General features: G+C 39.5%; 1 protein-coding gene across 1 annotated transcript in view; it reads left to right on the forward strand.

The window, feature by feature from the left end:
- TYK2 (tyrosine kinase 2) overlaps nucleotides 1-26,329 on the forward strand; it is a 229,282-nt gene that overhangs the window by 187,233 nt on the left and 15,720 nt on the right. Inside the window, exons 20-21 of the mRNA XM_053718015.1 lie at nucleotides 3,627-3,745; nucleotides 9,106-9,278. Coding sequence (XP_053573990.1) covers nucleotides 3,627-3,745; nucleotides 9,106-9,278 — 292 coding nt within the window. The remainder of the gene's footprint in view (nucleotides 1-3,626; nucleotides 3,746-9,105; nucleotides 9,279-26,329) is intronic.

Raw genomic sequence — 26,329 nt, forward strand, 5'->3', positions numbered from 1 at the left:
TAACCCTCTGTGTGTGATTGTGTGTCTCTCTCTCTCTCTTTCTCTCTCTCTCTCTCTCTAACCCTCTGTGTATGATTGTGTCTCTCTTTCTCTCTCTCTAACCCTATGTGTATGATTGTGTCTCTCTCTCTAACCCTCTGTGTGTGATTGTGTGTCTCTCTCTCTTTCTCTCTCTCTCTAACCCTATGTGTGTGATTGTGTCTCTCTCTCTTTCTCTCTCTCTCTAACCCTCTGTGTGTGATTGTGTCTCTCTCTCTAACCCTCTGTGTGTGATTGTGTGTCTCTCTCTTTCTCTCTCTCTAACCCTCTGTGTGTGATTGTGTGTCTCTCTTTCTCTCTCTCTAACCCTCTGTGTGTGATTGTGTCTCTCTCTCTCTCTCTCTCTCTCTCTAACCCTCTGTGTATGATTGTGTCTCTCTCTCTTTCTCTCTCTCTTTCTCTAACCCTCTGTGTGTGATTGTGTCTCTCTCTCTTTCTCTCTCTCTCTAACCCTCTGTGTGTGATTGTGTCTCTCTTTCTCTCTCTCTAACCCTCTGTGTGTGATTGTGTGTTTCTCTCTCTTTCTCTCTAACCCTCTGTGTGTGATTGTGTGTCTCTTTCTCTCTCTAACCCTCTGTGTGTGATTGTGTCTCTATCTCTTTCTCTCTCTCTCTAACCCTCTGTGTGTGATTGTGTATCTCTCTCTTTCTCTCTCTATCTCTAACCCTCTGTGTATGATTGTGTCTCTCTCTCTTTCTCTCTCTCTCTAACCCTCTGTGTGTGATTGTGTCTCTCTCTCTTTATCTCTCTCTCTAACCCTCTGTGTATGATTGTGTCTCTCTCTCTTTCTCTCTCTCTAGCCCTCTTTGTGTGATTGTGTCTCTCTCTCTCTCTCTCTCTCTCTATAACCCTCTGTGTGTGATTGTGTCTCTATCTCTTTCTCTCTCTCTCTAACCCTCTGTGTGTGATTGTGTCTCTCTCTCTTTATCTCTCTCTCTCTAACCCTCTGTGTATGATTGTGTCTCTCTCTCTTTCTCTCTCTCTCTAGCCCTCTTTGTGTGATTGTGTCTCTCTCTCTTTCTTTCTCTCTCTCTCTCTAACCCTCTGTGTGTGATTGTGTCTCTCTTTCTCTCTCTCTCTAACCCTCTGTGTGTGATTGTGTCTCTCTCTCTTTCTCTCTAACCCTCTGTGTCTCTCTCCCCCCGTCTCTCTCTCCCTCTCCCCCCGAGTGCTTTTCTGTGTTTCTGTCTACCTTTTATTTATTTAATTAATGAATTGGTAGTGCCATCTGATGGTGTGGCTTTATTTAAAGGGGTGGGGTCAAGCGCCCCACCATCTTTAAATTTCACCAGCCGCCACTGGATCAAGACATTTTTATATTTACTGAATAATTAAAGAATCTATAAGCATAATTTGCAGCATTAAAGTAAAAAATATGGTTTTTAATGGGCATGGATTTCTAGATCTCATAATCAGAGCAAGCATTTTGTTATCTGGCAAGAGTTTGTTACAATCCTTTAGACTAAAATCAGATGTTTACTAAGTTGACCAGTTTTCCAAGACACCATTTAAAGGGACATGAAACCCATATGTTTTCTTTCATGATTTAGAAAGAGCATGCAATTTTAAATAACTTTCCAATTTACATCTAATATCTAACTTTCTTCATTATTTTGATATCCTTTGTTGAGAATCATATCTAAATATGCTCAGTAGCTGCTGATGGGTGGCTGCACATAGATACCTCATGTGATTGGCTCACCCATGTGCATTGCTATTTCTTAAACAAAGGATATCTAAAGAATGAAGGCGTATCCTAGCCACTGCCTCACCAGCCTCTGACGTCACTGCACGTCACTGTCACTGGCCAACCCTTAGGACATTTCTTATAGCATAAATTTTTCCCCACAATTTCATAGTACCACTAGTATTTGTAAAGATCAATCTGGATTGTCAACTATCAAAACTAATTGCAACATTCTGTCAATGAGTGCCTTGGTTCTCAGATGTCATTCTCAATGACTCCTTCATCTGTTTCCTACACTGCCCAGATTTCTTATGTCAAGGTCCACTTTACCAGCACCAGTTCAGTAAACTCACCCTTTAATTTTGTTTCTTGACCCCAAATTCTTCCAGACATAGCCCTCTTCTCATTGGTTGTTAACTCATTTGAACACTGCATCTGTGTTAACTTTGAGATGGTGGTGAAGATTTGAGATACTGGCAAAAAGTCACTGGATTTTAAGAACCATTAAATAGTCTCAAAAAATTGTATATACAAATTGTAGATTTATCTAATGTACTATTTGAAAGCTTAATGAATCTAATTTGTAGCCCCAGATGCAGAATTTTTTTATTTTTTTTTACTGTTTGTGATGAGATTTTTTTTTTTAGTGAAAAATTTTCTGCGGGTCATTTTTACGTAAAATGAAATATTAAATTAGGCAGTTACACTAAAGCACCAGCTCAGTTGTAATGTGTTGATTAACTGGAGAATAAATCAAGTTTTAAAGTTTTACAATATACTGCAACAGTTGAAAATTGCAGTGCATATTATCTGCTCTTGGTATACCATCACGTAATTGTAAGGTAAAAATGTAGTAATAAATATGTGCATTGCTCACAAGAAAGTCTTACATTCAGGGGACACAGCTTTGCAGACAGGGAAAGACTAATGGCTGGGGTTAAAAAAAATCCCTGAGAACCTGGCCTCAATCAATGTGCTGCTGCTTTGCAAACTGTTCTCTTCAAAAAGCACTTTACTCTGGCTGCATTGTTAATAAAAACTCACACAGTGAAGCCAGAGCACGGTCTCATGTAAAGCAGTAATGCAAAGTGAAAGCGCTAACAGTTCCTACATGTATCCCGTTTTGACATGCTGCATTTTCTGCAATGAAATCTGAGATCACAGCATGTTCTGCCTTGGGATTTGTAGGATAACATAAGAAATATAGATTTACCTCACTGCAGAGTTCTTTGAACCATAAGTGAATACCTTTTACCACGTTTAACAGAACTACTTGGTAAAACCATTTTTTTAACAAGCTTACATGAGGGACATGAAACCTTGAGATGATTTTAAAAACTTGGCAAAATACTTTCATTTTTTATTTTGCCCACTTTATGTAATTTTAACTCTCTAAATTGTGGGGTTTCCAAACTCCACGAGAACAGGAAGTGGGTTCTCCAGTCTTTTAAAGTCCTTACCCTGCTGCAAATTTGTACTCAATGATTGTTTGATCACTGTACTGTAGTAGCTAATGTTATCTATACCTAATTGGCCTTATCAGAGGCTTTTAATATGTCAAGGGAGTGAAAAAAAAACATTTCTTCCTAAGAAAAAAAGGAAATGATCTTATCTACAATTGAATTGTTTATGGTAAAAGCTTTTAAAACATTTATTTTGTTTGCAAACCTTTTGCACTGTAGTTTATTATTGCTGATTATATTCTATGTAAATAACTGGTGGCAATTAGATATTTGTTTGTTTTTTTGTGGGGGGTTTTAAATGCCCTTTTACCATAAACAATTTATTTTTAGATAAGATCATTTCCTTAAAAGCGGTTTCTTTAAAAGGCTGATTATATTGACTGGCTCCTGAAGCTTGCAGTTTTCTTTGTATGATGTGGTCTTATTTCTGTCCTCAGGAGACAAGATAGTCCAGCTTATCATGGAGTATGTTCCTTTGGGAAGTTTACGTGATTATCTACCTAAACATAATATAAGCCTAGCCCAAATATTGCTCTTTGCTCAGCAGATTTGTGAGGTAAGAATTTTTTTTATTATGCATTTCTTTTTTTATTTATAACCCGTACAATTTTCATAGATTAATTAAAAAGTGACATTTAAAGTGAAGGTCAACTTGAATGAATGAAAGCCCAGTTTTTAAAAATACTATTAAAAACACGGGTACTTTCATTCATCAAAGTTTAGAAAGCAACCGTTTTGTTTAATAACTTACCTCTATCCTATTTACTGGATTAGCTTCCCCTCAGGGGCGAAATTACAGGGGCCCATCTTAAAAAAAAAATTTTTATTTTTTTTTTACAATAAAAATACGTTGACCTGCACTGATATCATGTGAGTGTGACATGATGCTTCACTAGTGTCTCTGAACACAGGGGTTAGTGTTTCTGTTTTACCCATTGGTGTTTATGTATGTGTGTATGTATGTATGTGACTGTGTGTGTATTTATGCATGTATGTGTGTATGTATGTATGTATGTGACTGTGTGTGTATTTATGCATGTGTGTATGTATGTATGTGACTGTGTGTGTATTTATGCATGTGTGTATGTATGTATGTGACTGTGTGTGTATTCATGCATGTATGTGTGTATGCATGTATGTATGTGACTGTGTGTGTATTTATGCATGTATGTGTGTGTGTGTATGTTTGTGGAACCAGCAAATTACAGACCTTGTTACTACAGCATGGGTGGGCGGGGGGTAAACAGTGTCAGTCTATACAGTACCACTATATACAGTACAGGGGGGGGGGGGGCTGGACCATGTCACAGACTACTATGGTCACTTTATAAATGTGGTCACTTTATAAAGTACTGGGGTGGGTAGGGTCAGGCCAGCCATCTCACCGGCAGATTACAGACTGTGTCACTGACTCACTATATACAGTATTGGTGGGTTAAACAGTGTCACTATATACAGTAATAGGGGGTCAGACCATCTCACAGACTGGGGGCACAGGGTACCTCCTTTTGCAGGCATGTAATCTGAGTCACATTTTTTTTCGGTGTTAAATGTAGATTCTTGCACCTGGGCCCTGTGCTTTCTAGTTACGCCTCTGCTTCCCCCGCTTGGAGATCCTCTCTTCACACGTCAGCAATGACTAATCCGGCTTCCTCCAATCACGGCATGGCCTCAGGCAATGATTCCCCTGGGGGGGAAAGCTGTGATTGAAGGAAGCCGGATTAGTTATTGCTGACGTGTGAAGAGAGGATCTCCGGGTGGGGGAAGCTGCTCTGGCTGTGAAAAGAAGAAAGGTAAGTTTTTAAATAAAATGGCTGCTTTCTAAACTTTGATGAATGAAAGTGCCCCTGTTTTTAATAGTATTTGTATACCCAGATGATTAACTGCTACACTCAGCTTACAGTGTTCTTTGATAACTAGGGGATTTTGAAATAATTATATTTCCAATATTTTCAAAGCTTGCACTTTAGCATTTTGTTATTTAATCCCTTTAGGAATGTAGTGTTTTTTGTTTTTCACTGGTTATGTCATTTTAACTTTTAATTCATATTAAGCCACTTTACACCAATACGGCACAGATTTATAATTGTCTTAAAGGGACACTGAACCCAATTTTTTTTCTTTTGTAATTCAGATAGAGCATGCAATTTTAAGCAACTTTCTAATTTACTCTTATTATCAATTTTTCTCCGTTCTCTTGCTATCGTTATTTAAAAAGGAAAGCACCTAAGTTATATTTTTGGTTGTGGACCATGGACAGCACTTGTTTATTGGTGGGTGAATTTATCCACCAATCAGCAAGAACAACCCAGGTTGTTCACCAAAAATGGGCCGGCATCTAAACTTACATTCTTGAATTTCAAATAAAAATACCAATGTATGTATGTATTGGGTACGCAGCTAATCACCTGTAAGGGTCTCAAGGCGCTACTCATTTTTATCGACCTCGGAAGGATGAAATGCTGAGAGGACCTCGCCGGGGAATGAAGAAGTTTTGATAATTGGAGTAAATGAGAAAGTTGCTTAAAATTGCATGCTCTATCTGAATCACGAAAGAAAAAAAATTGGGTTCAGTTCCCTTTTAATATTATGATACATCTGTTATTCTTTCATAAGGTGGTGAGAGTCCATGATCAATTACACTTGGGATTCAATGCCTGGTCACTAGGAGGAGACAAAGATACCCAGCTGTTTATCCCTCGAACTTCCCTCCAGAATTTTTCCAGAGAAGTGTATAGGTAGGAAGTCAACATCTGTTACTTTGGCTTCTTGGTTAAAACATTCATAAAGCTTACTTGGAGGCGGGTAAGCCTGCTCCTCAACGTATTACAGCTCATTCTGCTTGTTCAGGAAAAGATTTTCAAGGCAGCAACTTGGTCTTCTTTACATACTTTTACTATGTTTTTTTTGTTTTGTTTTTAAAGAGCTTTATTGAAAATCAAAGTGTCTGCATTATTACATACAGATTAAGTGAAAAACAAATAATTGGAATTACAGTGCATAGCGGAAGAGTGGTTTCGGAGTCCGCCACTTTGTCCCCATCCACTAGTACAGAGGTTGAGGAGCATGGTCAATAGTGGAAAGTCCAAATAGTAGTAATGTCTCTTCATAACTCTAAGAGTTAGTTTTTTTTGTGTTATTTCCTTTTTTTTTTTTTTTCCTTCTGTTTTTTGCTTTTGGTATTTTTTGGTTTTATATTAACATAAACTAAACTTATAAGCATTAATGGTTGAGCATATAGTATAATAGTAACTGTTTTAAGTAAAATTTTGCATTTCAGTTTACAAATAATTTGTTCATGAACAATAATAAAGTTTACTAATGTGTTAGTAAAGGGCTGGTTTTGCCCAATCAAAGAGGGGATGGGGGGTATCTTTGGTATCTAATTGTAAAGTCATTGTCATTTTTGCTCTCCATTCCTCCACTGTAGGGATGTTTGTCTTTTTCCAGTGCAAACCAGCATCAAGACCAAGAGAGATTTTTGGGGTTTGGTTAGGAGTTTTGTTGTGAAATGGATTAGGAGCGTCTCAGGTGTTTTGGGTATTTCTAGTTCTAAGACTTTGCACATGTCTGCCCATATTGCTTTCCAGCAGTCTCCTAGTAACAGGCAATCCCACCATAGGGGTATGAGGGAGCCTTCAGAGCCGCAACCTCTCCAGCATTTGCCTGTTGTTGTGGGGTAAATTTGTTTCAGTCTGGCTGGTGTGAGGTAGCACCTACTCAATAATATATAGTGTGATTCTTGTGTGTGAGCTGAAACTGATACGCACTTTCCTATATTAAACATGCGTTTCCATTCTTTTACTGTAAAGGTAGCGCCCAGTTCCCTGTGCCACTGGGTGGTGTATGTTGGAAGGGTATCCTCTGTTGGTGGTAGGAGCTTATAAATTATGGAGATTAGGTGCTTGGGCATGTGGGTCATGGTGCAGAGGTTTTCAAATGAAGATAAGTCTCTGGTAAAATGTTGTTTGTGTTTGTGAGTACCAAGGTAGTGTCTGATTTGTGCATAAGAGAACCATGATGTTGCGAGAGCAGGGTGGCCGTTCTGTTTTGTTTTGTTGTTTTAAGTCTTCCTGTGCTTAGTAATTTGCCAATACAGTTTAATGGGAAGGTCATGGTGGATGTGTTGGGTTGGTGCATAAAGGATATTCATGGTTTACATATATTGGAGTCAGCGGTGAGTATGGTGTGAATACATGGGTGCTTGTATGTGTTACCTTGTCCCATTCGGTAAAGAATGTTTGCAGTAGTGGTAAGTCAGTAGTGTTGGTAGGTCTGTGTTTTTTGTCAGTCTATAATAATGCGGCTATAGCTTTGGTTTTGAGAACTGTGGTGTCTATTTGTTTCCATGCTTTAGGGGACTCATGACACCAATCAACTGCTATTTGGAGCAATATGGCTCGCCTATATAGTTGGAAGTTGGGGATAACCAAGCCCCCTCTTTCACGGGGGAGGTAGAGTGTGTGTCTGCTAACCCTTAGCTTAATTCCTTTCCAAATGTATTCCTCTACTAGATGTTGAAGGGAGAGTAGATATGTGTGCGGGAGTGGTATGGGTGCCGTTTGAAACAATATAATACTCTGGGCAGGACGTTCATCTTAATGACTCCAACCCTACCCAGCCATGTAATTTTCTTCAAAGACTTCCGAAGGGAGAAGCCGAGAGGTTAATCCCCAGATACTTCAAAGTACTGTGCTTAACGGCAAATGGGGAGTGCTCTTCCAACCATTTTTTTGCTGTTTGGGGTAGAGATATCCCTAGCAGTTCTGATTTTGTAAGGTAGAGGAAAGTTTGATACCTCAAGTTCTGATAGGACTGGGGGTATTGAAGTCTCTATGTCTGTTAAAGAAAGTAAAAGGTCGTCGACATACATTGCTATTTTATTTTCTGTCTCTCCCATCCATATTCCCGTCTAAGCTGAAGCGGCCATCTACCAGCGCAGCCAAGCTCCGCCCCCACTTTTACTATGTTTTATCATTTTGATGTTTTTGCCCCTCCTGAGGTGGCTTTTGTCAGGAAAATCCTACAGGCTGCAGTGTCTGATATTTAGGTGCCTGCCTTTTTTGTTCTATGTCCCACCTATTTTTCTTACAGCACTACACAACGTGGGTGTTTCTATACTTAAAGGGACGTAAAACCCAATTTTTTTTCTTTCATGATTTAGATAGAACATAAAATTTTAAACGACTTTCTAATTTACTTCTATTATCATATTTTCTTCGTTTTCTTGTTATCCTTATTTGAAAAGCAGAAATGTAAGCTCAAGAGTGTGCACGTGTCTGCAGCACTATATAGCAGCAGTTTTGCAACAATGTTATACATTAGCAGGAGCACTAGACGGCAGCACTATTTCCTGTCCTGTAGTGCTTCAGGCATGTGCACGCTACCTATCTAGGTATCTATTTATCAAAGACTAACATGAGTATGAGACATTTTTGATAATAGAAGTAAATTGGAAACTTTATAAAAATTGTATTCTTTCTCTGAATAATGAAATAATTTATTTGGGTTTAATGTCCCTTTAATGGCTCTGGACTCTGACCACCTTATGAAAGAAAACATAATTTATGCTTACCTAATAAATTCTTTCTTTCATGGTGGTGAGAGTCCACAAGATGCACCCAGTTAGTTTTTTCATAATTTTGATTGGCGGCAGTTTTAGTTTGCACCTCATTTACCTTGCTTTGTCCTTTCCTGCTTTTCTGTTGTTCTCCTTTTCTTGCCTATACATTATACTTAGGCTTGCAATTAAGTGGGATGGATTAAAAGCTCTAAGTAGCTTAGCTATCTGCCTCCTCCTAGTGGCCAGGAGTTGAATCCCAAACGTAACCGCTAGTGGACTCCTGCCACCATGAAAGGAATTTATCAGTTAAGCATAAATTGATGTTGTTTTTTTCCTTGTTATTTTTTTTGCAGGGAATGGCATACCTTCACACTCAGCATTATATACACCGTGACCTTGCAGCTCGCAATGTCCTTGTAGAAAATGAAAATGTGGTCAAAATTGGTGATTTTGGGCTTGCCAAGGCTGTCCCAGAAGGCCATGATTATTACAGAGTTAGAGAGGATGGAGACAGCCCAGTATTCTGGTAAAAGTGATGTGTTTTAGCAGCATGATAATTCATAGCTAATTATTACTTATCTACTAATGATGCAAATTATATATTTCAGCAGGCCTAACTGTTTATTTGTTTTTATTTTTTAAGCAAATTAAGCCGGTAAAAGACCTCTGAACAGAGCTGAATGAATAGATAGATAGATAGATAGAGAGAAAGAGAGAGATGTGTGTGTATGCATTGCAGCTATGAGTTAGTGTTTAAAGGGACAGTAGATACACCTTGATATTTTTATATAAAGTGATACTGAAATGATTTTGCTATATACTTTTATTCTGTATTGTGCCCGTTTTCATGTAATTTAGCTCTCTGAAAATTGAGGATTTTCTAATTCTCAGAACTTAAAATGCACTCTGCTGACTTCTCGAGGTTAACTCTGCTACATATTTTTCCCTATTTTGCTTTAGCTGATATCAACTTCAAGTCAATGTACTTAATACTAACATTATTGCTAAGCCCTGCCTTGTTATCTGTAGACTAAAGCCCAGATTGATTCCTCAAGATAAGGCAAATGCTTTTTTTTAGCTTTTGATAAACAACTGCAGCGAAAAAGATGTTAACTTGATTGATATGTTATTCTATGCAAACATCTTGTGTTGACTGTCCCTTTAAGCCAGGGATGGGGAACCTTGGCCCGCTAGATGTTTCAGAACTACATTTCCCATGATGCTCAACTGGACTTCAGAGTGCCTAAACATCATGGGTAATATAGTTCTGAAACATCAGTAGTTTAATCCCTAAGCAATGGTTAAAATCATAGCTATATTGCTATAATATATAACAGCACATTTCTTTTTGCAGTATTATATCTCTTTAAGAACAAAAGCATGTGGCCTTCTAAAAAATGAATACAAAATAACATTTGCAATATCATTATGCTGATCATTACAGACAGTAACACTCTTCAACACAGAATACCATGAGAACAAAGTAAATTTGATAAAAGAAGTACATTTTAAAAACTTTTTTAAAAAAAATTATGTTCTGTCTGAGCCACAAAATAAAAATGTTTTGTTCCATGTCCCTTTAAAGGGACATGGAAACAATGTATTATAAAGGGAACCTGGCATTAGCTGCTAGAAATAAGCATTGTTTAGAACTATTTGCCTTATTTAAAGGACCAGTAAATACAGTAGACTGGAATAACTGTCAAATACACAATGCACTAGCACTTTGAATTTTAAATGAACAGTAGAATACTTTCTGCCAAATGTTAGTTAATTCAATTTCCCTCCCCCTATATCATGTGACAGCCATGAGCCAATCACAAAATGCATATACATATATACTGTGCACTTTTGCACGTGCTCCTTAAAGTGAAGGTAAAGTTTTCTTAACTAGCTATTGTATATATGTACCTTTTACTAAGTCAAAACCAGTCGCTAGGTTTGTTTTGTCAAAAAATATATTTATTTCGGTATAATTTTAACTATATTTGTCATACTGTTCCCTGCAGAATCTCCTCCCATCCTCCATTTCCTGGATTTTGATACTGTGACGTATAGAGCGGTCCCACCCGCTCTATACGTGTCTAGTTTGCTCATGCACATCGAGCATGGAGTAACTGCGCATGCGCTTAAGTTTTGGCCATGGATCTTTGCGCATGCGTTAATCACGGGTGTCTGTCTCTACTGCAGCGCTTGTAAGTATTAGTATAATATCGGGAATTTTATAGCGCGCATGCGCTAAACGTGGGCGCGCGAGCTTGACAAATGCGCAGTGGAAGATGTCACGCATGCACATAAAGACTCATGTTATTATGACGTGAATTGACGGCCGCCTAACGGCCAAAGAATCAATTGGACAACACAACAACGTGATCGTTGTTTATAAAAAAAAAAAACAATTCTACGGGTTGATTTTCGATAAGCCGAATACATGATAATAAATTAAGATATCTCCGGTAATATAAATCTTTCAAAAATTTGATGAATGAAAGTTATATTTCTTTCATGTAATTAGCAAGAGTCCATGAGCTAGTGACGTATGGGATATACATTCCTACCAGGAGGGGCAAAGTTTCCCAAACCTCAAAATGCCTATAAATACACCCCTCACCACACCCACAATTCAGTTTTACAAACTTTGCCTCCTATGGAGGTGGTGAAGTAAGTTTGTGCTAGATTCTACGTTGATATGCGCTCCGCAGCAAGTTGGAGCCCGGTTTTCCTCTCAGCGTGCAGTGAATGTCAGAGGGATGTGAGGAGAGTATTGCCTATTTTGAATACAGTGATCTCCTTCTACGGGGTCTATTTCATAGGTTCTCTGTTATCGGTCGTAGAGATTCATCTCTTACCTCCCTTTTCAGATCGACGATATACTCTTATTTATATACCATTACCTCTGCTGATTTTCGTTTCAGTACTGGTTTGGCTTTCTACAAACATGTAGATGAGTGTCCTGGGGTAAGTAAATCTTATTTTCTGTGACACTCTAAGCTATGGTTGGGCACTTTGTTTATAAAGTTCTAAATATATGTATTCAAACATTTATTTGCCTTGACTCAGGATGTTCAACATTCCTTATTTTCAGACAGTCAGTTTCATATTTGGGATAATGCATTTGAATCAATCATTTTTTCTTACCTTAAAATTTGACTCTTTTTTCCCTGTGGGCTATTAGGCTCGCGGGGGCTGAAAATGCTTCATTTTATTGCGTCATTCTTGGCGCAGACTTTTTTGGCGCAAAAAATCTTTTCTGTTTCCGGCGTCATACGTGTCGCCGGAAGTTGCCTCGTTTTTTGACGTCCTTTTGCGCCAAAAATGTCGGCGTTCCGGATGTGGCTTCATTTTTGGCGCAAAAAAGCATTTAGGCGCCAAATAATGTGGGCGTCTTATTTGGCGCTAAAAAATATGGGCGTCGCTTTTGTCTCCACATTATTTTAGTCTCATTTTTTCTTTGCTTCTGGTTACTAGAAGCTTGTTTATTGGCATTTTTTCCCATTCCTGAAACTGTCATTTAAGGAATTTGATCAATTTTGCTTTATATGTTGTTTTTTCTCTTACATATTGCAAGATGTCTCACGTTGCATCCGAGTCAGAAGATACTTCAGGAAAATCGCTGTCTAGTGCTGGAACTACCAAAGTGTATCTGCTGTAAACTTTTGGTAGCTATTCCTCCGGCTGTTGTTTGTATTATTTGTCATGACAAACTTGTTAATGCAGATAATATTTCCTTTAGTAATGTACCATTGCCTGTTGCAGTTCCTTCAACATCTAAGGTGCAGAATGTTCCTGATAACATAAGAGATTTTGTTTCTGAATCCATCAAGAAGGCTATGTCTGTTATTTCTCCTTCTAGTAAACATAAAAAATCTTTTAAAACTTCTCTCTCTACAGATGATTTTTTAAATGAACATCATCATTCTGATTCTGATGACTCTTCTGGTTCAGAGGATTCTGTCTCAGAGATTGATGCTGATAAATCTTCATATTTATTTAAAATGGAATTTATTCGTTCTTTACTTAAAGAAGTACTAATTGCTTTAGAAATCGAGGATTCTGGTCCTCTTGATACTAATTCTAAACGTTTAGATAAGGTCTTTAAATCTCCTGTGGTTATTCCAGAAGTTTTTCCTGTTCCTAATGCTATTTCTGAAGTAATTTCCAGAGAATGGGATAAATTGGGTAATTCATTTACTCCTTCTAAACGTTTTAAGCAATTATATCCTGTGCCGTCTGACAGATTAGAATTTTGGGACAAGATCCCTAAGGTTGATGGGGCTATTTCTACCCTTGCTAAACGTACTACTATTCCTACGTCAGATGGTACTTCGTTTAAGGATCCTTTAGATAGGAAAATTGAATCCTTTCTAAGAAAAGCTTATCTGTGTTCAGGTAATCTTCTTAGACCTGCTATATCATTGGCTGATGTTGCTGCAGCTTCAACTTTTTGGTTGGAAACTTTAGCGCAACAAGTAACAGATCATGATTCTCATAATATTATTATTCTTCTTCAACATGCTAATAATTTTATCTGTGATGCCATTTTTGATATTATCAGAGTTGATGTCCGGTTTATGTCTCTAGCTATTTTAGCTAGAAGAGCTTTATGGCTTAAAACTTGGAATGCTGATATGGCTTCTAAATCAACTCTACTTTCCATTTCTTTCCAGGGTAACAAATTATTTGGTTCTCAGTTGGATTCTATTATCTCAACTGTTACTGGTGGGAAAGGAACTTTTTTACCACAGGATAGAAAATCTAAGGGTAAAAACAGGGCTAATAATCGTTTTCGTTCCGTTTCGTTTCAACAAGAACAAAAGCCTGATCCTTCATCCTCAGGAGCAGTTTCAGTTTGGAAACCATCTCCAGTCTGGAATAAATCCAAGCCTTCTAGAAAGGCAAAGCCAGCTTCTAAGTCCACATGAAGGTGCGGCCCTCATTCCAGCTCAGCTGGTAGGGGGCAGGTTATGTTTTTTCAAAGAAATTTGGATCAATTCTGTTCACAATCTTTGGATTCAGAACATTGTTTCAGAAGGGTACAGAATTGGTTTCAAGATGAGACCTCCTGCAAAGAGATTTTTTCTTTCCCGTGTCCCAGTAAATCCAGTGAAAGCTCAAGCATTTCTGAATTGTGTTTCAGATCTAGAGTTGGCTGGAGTAATTATGCCAGTTCCAGTTCTGGAACAGGGGATGGGGTTTTATTCAAATCTCTTCATTGTACCAAAGAAGGAGAATTCCTTCAGACCAGTTCTGGATCTAAAAATATTGAATCGTTATGTAAGGATACCAACGTTCAAAATGGTAACTATAAGGACTATCTTGCCTTTTGTTCAGCAAGGGCATTATATGTCCACAATAGATTTACAGGATGCATATCTGCATATTCCGATTCATCCAGATCATTATCAGTTCCTGAGATTCTCTTTTCTGGACAAGCATTACCAGTTTGTGGCTCTGCCGTTTGGCCTAGCTACAGCTCCAAGAATTTTTACAAAGGTTCTCGGTGCCCTTCTGTCTGTAATCAGAGAACAGGGTATTGTGGTGTTTCCTTATTTGGACGATATCTTGGTACTTGCTCAGTCTTTACATTTAGCAGAATCTCATACGAATCGACTTGTGTTGTTTCTTCAAGATCATGGTTGGAGGATCAATTCACCAAAAAGTTCATTGATTCCTCAGACAAGGGTAACCTTTCTGGGTTTCCAGATAGATTCAGTGTCCATGACTCTGTCTTTAACAGACAAGAGACGTCTAAAATTGATTTCAGCTTGTCGAAACCTTCAGTCACAATCATTCCCTTCGGTAGCCTTATGCATGGAAATTCTAGGTCTTATGACTGCTGCATCGGACGCGATCCCCTTTGCTCGTTTTCACATGCGACCTCTTCAGCTCTGTATGCTGAATCAATGGTGCAAGGATTACACAAAGATATCTCAATTAATATCTTTAAAACCGATTGTACGACACTCTCTAACGTGGTGGACAGATCACCATCGTTTAATTCAGGGGGCTTCTTTTGTGCTTCCGACCTGGACTGTAATTTCAACAGATGCAAGTCTCACAGGTTGGGGAGCTGTGTGGGGATCTCTGACAGCACAAGGAGTTTGGGAATCTCAGGAGGTGAGATTACCGATCAATATTTTGGAACTCCGTGCAATTTTCAGAGCTCTTCAGTCTTGGCCTCTTCTAAAGAGAGAATCGTTCATTTGTTTTCAGACAGACAATGTCACAACTGTGGCATACATCAATCATCAAGGAGGGACTCACAGTCCTCTGGCTATGAAAGAAGTATCTCGAATTTTGGTTTGGGCGGAATCCAGCTCCTGTCTAATCTCTGCGGTTCATATCCCAGGTATAGACAATTGGGAAGCAGATTATCTCAGTCGCCAAATGTTGCATCCGGGCGAATGGTCTCTTCACCCAGAGGTATTTCTTCAGATTGTTCAAATGTGGGAGCTTCCAGAAATAGATCTGATGGCCTCTCATCTAAACAAGAAACTTCCCAGGTATCTGTCCAGATCCCGGGATCCTCAGGCGGAAGCAGTGGATGCATTATCACTTCCTTGGAAGTATCATCCTGCCTATATCTTTCCGCCTCTAGTTCTTCTTCCAAGAGTAATCTCCAAGATTCTGAAGGAATGCTCGTTTGTTCTGCTGGTAGCTCCGGCATGGCCTCACAGGTTTTGGTATGCGGATCTTGTCCGGATGGCCTCTTGCCATCCGTGGCCTCTTCCGCTACGACCAGACCTTCTGTCGCAAGGTCCTTTTTTCCATCAGGATCTCAAATCCTTAAATTTAAAGGTATGGAGATTGAACGCTTGATTCTTGGTCAAAGAGGTTTCTCTGACTCTGTGATTAATACTATGTTACAGGCTTGTAAATCTGTATCCAGAGAGATATATTATAGAGTCTGGAAGACTTATATTTCTTGGTGTCTTTCTCATCATTTTTCTTGGCATTCTTTTAGAATTCCGAGAATTTTACAGTTTCTTCAGGATGGTTTAGATAAAGGTTTATCCGCAAGTTCTTTGAAAGGACAAATCTCTGCTCTTTCTGTTCTTTTTCACAGAAAGATTGCTAATCTTCCTGATATTCATTGTTTTGTACAAGCTTTGGTTCGTATAAAACCTGTCATTAAGTCAATTTCTCCTCCTTGGAGTTTGAATTTGGTTCTGGGGGCTCTTCAAGCTCCTCCGTTTGAACCTATGCATTCTTTGGACATTAAATTACTTTCATGGAAAGTTTTGTTCCTTTTGGCTATCTCTTCTGCCAGAACAGTCTCTGAATTATCTGCTCTTTCTTGTGAGTTTCCTTTTCTGATTTTTCATCAGGATAAGGCGGTGTTGCGAACTTCTTTTGAATTTTTACCTAAAGTTGTGAATTCCAACAACATTAGTAGAGAAATTGTGGTTCCTTCATTATGTCCTAATCCTAAGAATTCTAAGGAGAAATCGTTGCATTCTTTGGATGTTGTTAGAGCTTTGAAATATTATGTTGAAGCTACTAAGTCTTTCCGAAAGACTTCTAGTTTATTTGTTATCTTTTCCGGTTCTAGAAAAGGCCAGAAAGCTTCTGCCATTTCTTTGGCATCTTGGTTGAAATCTTTAATTCATCTTGCCTATGTTGAGTCGGGTAAAACTCCGCCTCAAAGGATTACAGCTCATTCTACTAGGTCAGTTTCTACTTCCTGGGCGTTTAGGAATGAAGCTTCGATTGATCAGATTTGCAAAGCAGCAACTTGGTCCTCTTTGCATACTTTTACTAAATTCTACCATTTTGATGTATTTTCTTCTTCTGAAGCAGTTTTTGGTAGAAAAGTACTTCAGGCATCGGTTTCAGTTTGAATCTTCTGCTTATGTTTTTCATTAAACTTTATTTTGGGTGTGGATTATTTTCAGCAGGAATTGGCTGTCTTTATTTTATCCCTCCCTCTCTAGTGACTCTTGCGTGGAAAGATCAACATCTTGGGTAATCATTATCCCATACGTCACTAGCTCATGGACTCTTGCTAATTACATGAAAGAAAACATAATTTATGTAAGAACTTACCTGATAAATTCATTTCTTTCATATTAGCAAGAGTCCATGAGGCCCGCCCTTGTTTTGTGGTGGTTATGATTTTTTTGTATAAAGCACAATTATTCCAATTCCTTATTTTATATTCTTTCGCACTTTTTTCTTATCACCCCACTTCTTGGCTATTCGTTAAACTGAATTGTGGGTGTGGTGAGGGGTGTATTTATAGGCATTTTGAGGTTTGGGAAACTTTGCCCCTCCTGGTAGGAATGTATATCCCATACGTCACTAGCTCATGGACTCTTGCTAATATGAAAGAAATGAATTTATCAGGTAAGTTCTTACATAAATTATGTTTTATTTGGTTTATTTATTATCTGTTATTAATTAGAATAGAGCGTGTCACTTTACCATCACTTTAAGAGCTGGGGCCTAAAGTGTGCATATAAAAAATGGAAGTATATTGGAAAAAAATGTCATGTTTTTTCTGAATCAAAAAACTTTAATTTTGACTTTAGTGACTCTTTAATTTTTTAATTGCTGAATTAAGCACCACAAATACTCGCCAAGAGCCATTCTCTGCTTATATGAGCACAGAATAGTAAGTATGCTCTGGACATACCTACCAATTAGAGTCCAGACTGATGCATGTGGTAAAAATAAATAAAATGTGTATATATTATATGTATATAATTTTTTTCATATAGGTGGCGAGAGTCCACAAGCTAGTGACTGATGGGATATACATTCCTACCAGGAGGGGGCAAAGTTTCCCAAACCTCAAATGCCTATAAATACGCCTCCCACCTCACTCATACCTCAGTTTTAAAAACTTTGCCTCCTTAGGAGGTGGTGAAGCATGATGTGCTTGATTTTTTTCAGTGAAAGGCGCTTCTAAGCATATTGAAGCCCAGTTCCCCTCTAAGTGCAGTGTTTGTCTGAGGGATGTGAAGGGAGTATTGCCTGATGATACCATGTTTTCGCCTATGGGAAAGCTTTTCATAAGGCTCTCTGTAAATCGGTCGCAGAAATTCATCTGCTGCCTCTCTTTATAGATCGACAATATACTCTTTTACCATTACCTCTGCTGATATGTTTCAGTACTGGTTTGGCTGTCTGCTATATGTGGATGGGTGTTTTACACGGTAAGTATATACTTTTATTATATAAGACACTCTCAGCTATGGATTGTGCACTTTTTAAGTAAAGTTGTTATATATTGTTTGTATACATGCCTTGAGTCAGTCATTCAGTGCTCTTTTTTAGCGACTTTATTTGTGGCTAAATATTTGTCAAGGTTGGTACAACTGTGAAACATAGAGGGTTTTTTTGGAGCTAGTAATTTATTTATAAATTAGGATGCTAAGTATTATGTTAGTTTCATGGAATGTTGATAATCACATTTTATGTAGCTATAATAGAAGTATCCATTAGTCTTTATTTAGGTACATTTTGTTTTTTTGTATATACAATCATAATTCTCACCTGCTTTTTAGAGTGATAGGTGTATTAGAAATCCAGTACAATTTTGCATGTCTCGCATGTTATGATCCTATATATGTCATAGATTGACATGTCATCATTTTGCAGCATTTTTTGGTGCCAAAAAAATTCCTGCAGAAATTGCTGTTATAAGCCCCGCCCCCAGCTCATTCAGTGTTCTCAGAAAACACTTAGAGAGCTTTCATCCAGCATTTTATGAATCCGTTTTTCTTTTTTTTTCTTTATAAATTTTCACTCTATTTCACCTTTTCTCAAGCCTGTTATATATATCATATATAGGAGCATGGATATAAATGTGCAGAATTAATTTTTCTCCAACATAGGTGTGTCCGGTCCACGGCGTCATCCTTACTTGTGGGATATTCTCTTCCCCAACAGGAAATGGCAAAGAGCCCAGCAAAGCTGGTCACATGATCCCTCCTAGGCTCCGCCTACCCCAGTCATTCTCTTTGCCGTTGTACAGGCAACATCTCCACGGAGATGGCTTAGAGTTTTTTAGTGTTTAACTGTAGTTTTTATTATTCAATCAAGAGTTTGTTATTTTGAAATAGTGCTGGTATGTACTATTTACTCAGAAACAGAAAAGAGATGAAGATTTCTGTTTGTATGAGGAAAATGATTTTAGCAACCGTCACTAAAATCCATGGCTGTTCCACACAGGACTGTTGAGAGCAATTAACTTCAGTTGGGGGAACAGTGAGCAGTCTCTTGCTGCTTGAGGTATGACACATTCTAACAAGACGATGTAATGCTGGAAGCTGTCATTTTCCCTATGGGATCCGGTAAGCCATGTTTATTACGATCGTAAATAAGGGCTTCACAAGGGCTTATTAAGACTGTAGACTTTTTCTGGGCTAAATCGATTCATTATTAACACATATTTAGCCTTGAGGAATCATTTTATTTGGGTATTTTGATATAATAATATCGGCAGGCACTGTTTTAGACACCTTATTCTTTAGGGCTTTCCCAAAGCATAGGCAGAGCCTCATTTTCGCGCCGGTGTTGCGCACTTGTTTTTGAGAGGCATGGCATGCAGTCGCATGTGAGAGGAGCTCTGATACTTAGAAAAGACTTTCTGAAGGCGTCATTTGGTATCGTATTCCCCTTTGGGCTTGGTTGGGTCTCAGCAAAGCAGATACCAGGGACTGTAAAGGGGTTAAAGTTCAAAACGGCTCCGGTTCCGTTATTTTAAGGGTTAAAGCTTCCAAATTTGGTGTGCAATATTTTTAAGGCTTTAAGACACTGTGGTGAAAATTTGGTGAATTTTGAACAATTCCTTCATGTTTTTTCGCAATTGCAGTAATAAAGTGTGTTCAGTTTAAAATTTAAAGTGACAGTAACGGTTTTATTTTAAAACGTTTTTTGTACTTTGTTATCAAGTTTATGCCTGTTTAACATGTCTGAACTACCAGATAGACTGTGTTCTGAATGTGGGGAAGCCAGAATTCCTATTCATTTAAATAAATGTGATTTATGTGACAATGACAATGATGCCCAAGATGATTCCTCAAGTGAGGGGAGTAAGCATGGTACTGCATCATTCCCTCCTTCGTCTACACGAGTCTTGCCCACTCAGGAGGCCCCTAGTACATCTAGCGCGCCAATACTCCTTACTATGCAACAATTAACGGCTGTAATGGATAATTCTGTCAAAAACATTTTAGCCAAAATGAACACTTATCAGCGTAAGCGCGACTGCTCTGTTTTGGATACTGAAGAGCATGACGACGCTGATAATAATGTTTCTGAAGGGCCCCTAACTCAGTCTGATGGGGCCAGGGAGGTTTTGTCTGAGGGAGAAATTACTGATTCAGGGAACATTTCTCAACAAGCTGAACCTGATGTGATTACATTTAAATTTAAGTTGGAACATCTCCGCATTCTGCTTAAGGAGGTATTATCCACTCTGGATGATTGTGACAAGTTGGTCATCCCAGAGAAACTATGTAAAATGGACAAGTTCCTAGAGGTGCCGGGGCTCCCAGAAGCTTTTCCTATACCCAAGCGGGTGGCGGACATTGTTAATAAAGAATGGGAAAGGCCCGGTATTCCTTTCGTCCCTCCCCCCATATTTAAAAAATTGTTTCCTATGGTCGACCCCAGAAAGGACTTATGGCAGACAGTCCCCAAGGTCGAGGGAGCGGTTTCCACTTTAAACAAACGCACCACTATACCCATAGAGGATAGTTGTGCTTTCAAAGATCCTATGGATAAAAAATTAGAAGGCTTGCTTAAAAAGATGTTTGTTCAGCAGGGTTACCTTCTACAACCAATTTCATGCGTTGTCCCTGTCGCTACAGCCGCATGTTTCTGGTTCGATGAGCTGATAAAGGCGGTCGATAGTGATTCTCCTCCTTATGAGGAGATTATGGACAGAATCAATGCTCTCAAATTGGCTAATTCTTTTACCCTAGACGCCACTTTGCAATTGGCTAGGTTAGCGGCTAAGAATTCTGGGTTTGCTATTGTGGCGCGCAGAGCGCTTTGGTTGAAATCTTGGTCGGCTGATGCGTCTTCCAAGAACAAGCTACTTAACATTCCTTTCAAGGGGAAAACGCTGTTTGGCCCTGACTTGAAAGAGATTATCTCTGATATCACTGGGGGTAAGGGCCACGCCCTTCCTCAGGATCGGCCTTTCAAGGCAAAAAATAAACCTAATTTTCGTCCCTTTCGTAGAAACGGACCAGCCCAAAGTGCTACGTCCTCTAAGCAAGAGGGTAATACTTCTCAAGCCAAGCCAGCTTGGAGACCAATGCAAGGCTGGAACAAGGGAAAGCAGGCCAAGAAACCTGCCACTGCTACCAAGACAGCATGAAATGTTGGCCCCCGATCCGGGACCGGATCTGGTGGGGGGCAGACTCTCTCTCTTCGCTCAGGCTTGGGCAAGAGATGTTCTGGATCCTTGGGCGCTAGAAATAGTCTCCCAAGGTTATCTTCTGGAATTCAAGGGGCTTCCCCCAAGGGGGAGGTTCCACAGGTCTCAGTTGTCTTCAGACCACATAAAAAGACAGGCATTCTTACATTGTGTAGAAGACCTGTTAAAAATGGGAGTGATTCATCCTGTTCCATTAAGAGAACAAGGGATGGGGTTCTACTCCAATCTGTTCATAGTTCCCAAAAAAGAGGGAACGTTCAGACCAATCTTAGATCTCAAGATCTTAAACAAGTTTCTCAAGGTTCCATCGTTCAAGATGGAAACCATTCGAACTATTCTTCCTTCCATCCAGGAAGGTCAATTCATGACCACGGTGGATTTAAAGGATGCGTATCTACATATTCCTATCCACAAGGAACATCATCGGTTCCTAAGGTTCGCATTCCTGGACAAGCATTACCAGTTCGTGGCGCTTCCTTTCGGATTAGCCACTGCTCCAAGGATTTTCACAAAGGTACTAGGGTCCCTTCTAGCTGTGCTAAGACCAAGGGGCATTGCTGTAGTACCTTACTTGGACGACATTCTGATTCAAGCGTCGTCCCTTCCTCAAGCAAAGGCTCACACGGACATAGTCCTGGCCTTTCTCAGATCTCACGGATGGAAAGTGAACGTGGAAAAGAGTTCTCTATCTCCGTCAACAAGGGTTCCCTTCTTGGGAACAATAATAGACTCCTTAGAAATGAGGATATTTCTGACAGAGGCCAGAAAAACAAAGCTTCTAGACTCTTGTCGGATACTTCATTCCGTTCCTCTTCCTTCCATAGCTCAGTGCATGGAAGTGATCGGGTTGATGGTAGCGGCAATGGACATAGTTCCTTTTGCGCGCATTCATCTAAGACCATTACAACTGTGCATGCTCAGTCAGTGGAATGGGGATTATACAGACTTGTCTCCGAAGATACAAGTAAATCAGAGGACCAGAGACTCACTCCGTTGGTGGCTGTCCCTGGACAACCTGTCACAAGGGATGACATTCCGCAGACCAGAGTGGGTCATTGTCACGACCGACGCCAGTCTGATGGGCTGGGGCGCGGTCTGGGGATCCCTGAAAGCTCAGGGTCTTTGGTCTCGGGAAGAATCTCTTCTACCGATAAATATTCTGGAACTGAGAGCGATATTCAATGCTCTCAAGGCTTGGCCTCAGCTAGCGAGGGCCAAGTTCATACGGTTTCAATCAGACAACATGACAACTGTTGCGTACATCAACCATCAGGGGGGAACAAGGAGTTCCCTAGCGATGGAAGAAGTGACCAAAATCATTCTATGGGCGGAGTCTCACTCCTGCCACCTGTCCGCTATCCACATCCCAGGAGTGGAAAATTGGGAAGCGGATTTTCTGAGTCGTCAGACATTGCATCCGGGGGAGTGGGAACTCCATCCGGAAATCTTTGCCCAAGTCACTCAGCTGTGGGGCATTCCAGACATGGATCTGATGGCCTCTCGTCAGAACTTCAAAGTTCCTTGCTACGGGTCCAGATCCAGGGATCCCAAGGCGGCTCTAGTGGATGCACTAGTAGCACCTTGGACCTTCAAACTAGCTTATGTGTTCCCGCCGTTTCCTCTCATCCCCAGGCTGGTAGCCAGGATCAATCAGGAGAGGGCGTCGGTGATCTTGATAGCTCCTGCGTGGCCACGCAGGACTTGGTATGCAGATCTGGTGAATATGTCATCGGCTCCACCTTGGAAGCTACCTTTGAGACGAGACCTTCTTGTTCAGGGTCCGTTCGAACATCCGAACCTGGTTTCACTCCAGCTGACTGCTTGGAGATTGAACGCTTGATCTTATCGAAGCGAGGGTTCTCAGATTCTGTTATCGATACTCTTGTTCAGGCCAGAAAGCCTGTAACTAGAAAGATTTACCACAAAATTTGGAAAAAATATATCTGTTGGTGTGAATCTAAAGGATTCCCTTGGGATAAGGTTAAGATTCCTAAGATTCTATCCTTCCTTCAAGAAGGATTGGAAAAAGGATTATCTGCAAGTTCCCTGAAGGGACAGATTTCTGCCTTGTCTGTGTTACTTCACAAAAAGCTGGCAGCTGTGCCAGATGTTCAAGCCTTTGTTCAGGCTCTGGTTAGAATTAAGCCTGTTTACAAACCTTTGACTCCTCCTTGGAGTCTCAATTTAGTTCTTTCAGTTCTTCAGGGGGTTCCGTTTGAACCCTTACATTCCGTTGATATTAAGTTATTATCTTGGAAAGTTTTGTTTTTAGTTGCAATTTCTTCTGCTAGAAGAGTTTCAGAATTATCTGCTCTGCAGTGTTCTCCTCCTTATCTGGTGTTCCATGCAGATAAGGTGGTTTTACGTACTAAACCTGGTTTTCTTCCAAAAGTTGTTTCTAACAAAAACATTAACCAGGAGATTATCGTACCTTCTCTGTGTCCGAAACCAGTTTCAAAGAAGGAACGTTTGTTGCACAATTTGGATGTTGTTCGCGCTCTAAAATTCTATTTAGATGCTACAAAGGATTTTAGACAAACATCTTCCTTGTTTGTTGTTTATTCCGGTAAAAGGAGAGGTCAAAAAGCAACTTCTATCTCTCTCTCTTTTTGGATTAAAAGCATCATCAGAGTGGCTTACGAGACTGCCGGACGGCAGCCTCCCGAAAGAATCACAGCTCATTCCACTAGGGCTGTGGCTTCCACATGGGCCTTCAAGAACGAGGCTTCTGTTGATCAGATATGTAGGGCAGCGACTTGGTCTTCACTGCACACTTTTACCAAATTTTACAAGTTTGATACTTTTGCTTCTTCTGAGGCTATTTTTGGGAGAAAGGTTTTGCAAACCGTGGTGCCTTCCATTTAGGTGACCTGATTTGCTCCCTCCCTTCATCCGTGTCCTAAAGCTTTGGTATTGGTTCCCACAAGTAAGGATGACGCCGTGGACCGGACACACCTATGTTGGAGAAAACAGAATTTATGTTTACCTGATAAATTACTTTCTCCAACGGTGTGTCCGGTCCACGGCCCGCCCTGGTTTTTTTAATCAGGTCTGATAATTTATTTTCTTTAACTACAGTCACCACGGTACCATATGGTTTCTCCTATGCAAATATTCCTCCTTAACGTCGGTCGAATGACTGGGGTAGGCGGAGCCTAGGAGGGATCATTTGACCAGCTTTGCTGGGCTCTTTGCCATTTCCTGTTGGGGAAGAGAATATCCCACAAGTAAGGATGACGCCGTGGACCGGACACACCGTTGGAGAAAGTAATTTATCAGGTAAACATAAATTCTGTTATTTTTTTCAAATTTAGTTTTTTTGCAATTATGTCTCAAACTGATCCTGCCTCTGATGTTCCCATAGGATTTGAGCTGCCTGAACACGTATCTACCAAAGCTAAGTGTGTTAGTTGTAATAAAGCTGATCTAAAATTTTCAGCTCAATTATGTGGCTCTTGTTTGACATATTGTTAAATACTGATAATAAATAAACCCACTGTTATTCCATCTCAGTCTGATGTACATAGCATTACTGCAGAAATGTAAGATTTTATTGCTGCAGCTATAGAGAAGGCAATTACTTCTATTTTGCCTTCAAATAAACGTAACAGGGTTTTGCAACATTTTCCTAAACCTAGTGAATTAAGTTCTGACCTTCAGCATACTGATGTATCCTCTACTAGTGGGGTTTCCTCTGTTTCAGAGGATGCCACATCAGAGACAGATAGACAAATCTTTTTTATTTAAGATAGAATATATTTGTTCTCTCTTAAAGGAAGTTTTGTTTACTTTGGGTATTGAGGAGTTTAAACCTCCTGATGATAAAGCTAGTAATCGTCTAAATTCTGTTTTAAAGACTGTTATTACTCCTGAAGTATTTCCTATTCCTGACGCTTATCTCTAATGTGATTGCCAAAGAATGGTCTAAGCCTGGTACCTCTTTTAACCCTTCTTCTAGGTATAAGAAATTGTATCCTTTACCTGTAGCCAATTTAGAACTTTGGGAAACAGTTCATAAAGTTGATGGGGCAATTTCTACTCTTGTCAAACATACTACTATTCCTATGGAAAACAGTACTTCTTTTAAGGATCCTTTAGATAGGAAGCTTGAAAATTATCTAAGAAGGGCATATTTACATACTTATCTAACATTGTTTTACTTAAACATACAAATAATTTTATTTGTGATACTATATTTGATGTTATGAAGATCAATGTCAAATCCATGTCTTTAGCCATTCTAACTAGAAGAGCTTTATGGCTTAAATCATGGAATGATGACATGGTGTCTAAAACTAGATTATTATCTCTCTCTCTTTTCAAGGTAAAAATCGTTTTGGTTCACAATTGGATTCTATTATCTCCACTGTTACTGGGGTTATGGGAGTTTTTCCGCCACAAGACAAGAAATCTAAGGGTAAATTTAAACCTCCCAATCATTTTCGTTCCTTTCATCAGAATAGAAAACAGAAAACCTTTTCTTCCCCTAAGGCCTTTGGCTCTAATTGGAGACTATCTCCGAATTGGAATAAATCCAAGCCTTATAAGAAACCAAATTCTGCCCCTAAACCTACATGAAGGTGTGGCCCTCAAGCCAGTTCTTCTGGTAGGGGGCAGACTAAAGCTATTTCAAAGAGTTTGGACAGACTCTGTCCAAAATCAGTGGATTCAGAATATAATTCCTTTGGGAAGATTCTTTCTTACCCATGTACCAAAAAAACAGTAAAAGCTTCAAGCCTTTCTGAAATGTGTTTCAGATCAAGAACTTTCTGTGGTAATTGTCCCAGTTCCACAGCAGGAACAAGGATTGGACTTTTATTCATATCTGTTCATTGTACCAAAGAAGAAAAATTCTTTCTGTGGTCTCTCCATCCAGATGGGTTCTATCAGATTGTGCAGATGTGGGGTCTTCTAAACATATATATTTGATGGCCTCTCGTCTAAACAAGAAACTTCTCAGATACCTCTCCAGGTTCAGGGATCCACAGGTGCAATTGATGGATTCTCTAGCAGTTCCATGGTTTTACTAACCTGCTTACATTTTTCCACCTCTGGGAGTGATCTCAAAGATCATAATGGAACAATCTTATGTGTTTCTGATAGCACCAGCATGGCCTCGCAGGCTCTGGTATGCGGACCTTATCCGACTGTCCAGTTGGCAACATTGGTCACTTCCTTTAAGA

Source organism: Bombina bombina, chromosome 6, assembly GCF_027579735.1.
Source record: "Bombina bombina isolate aBomBom1 chromosome 6, aBomBom1.pri, whole genome shotgun sequence".
Taxonomy (NCBI): Eukaryota; Metazoa; Chordata; class Amphibia; order Anura; family Bombinatoridae; genus Bombina; species Bombina bombina.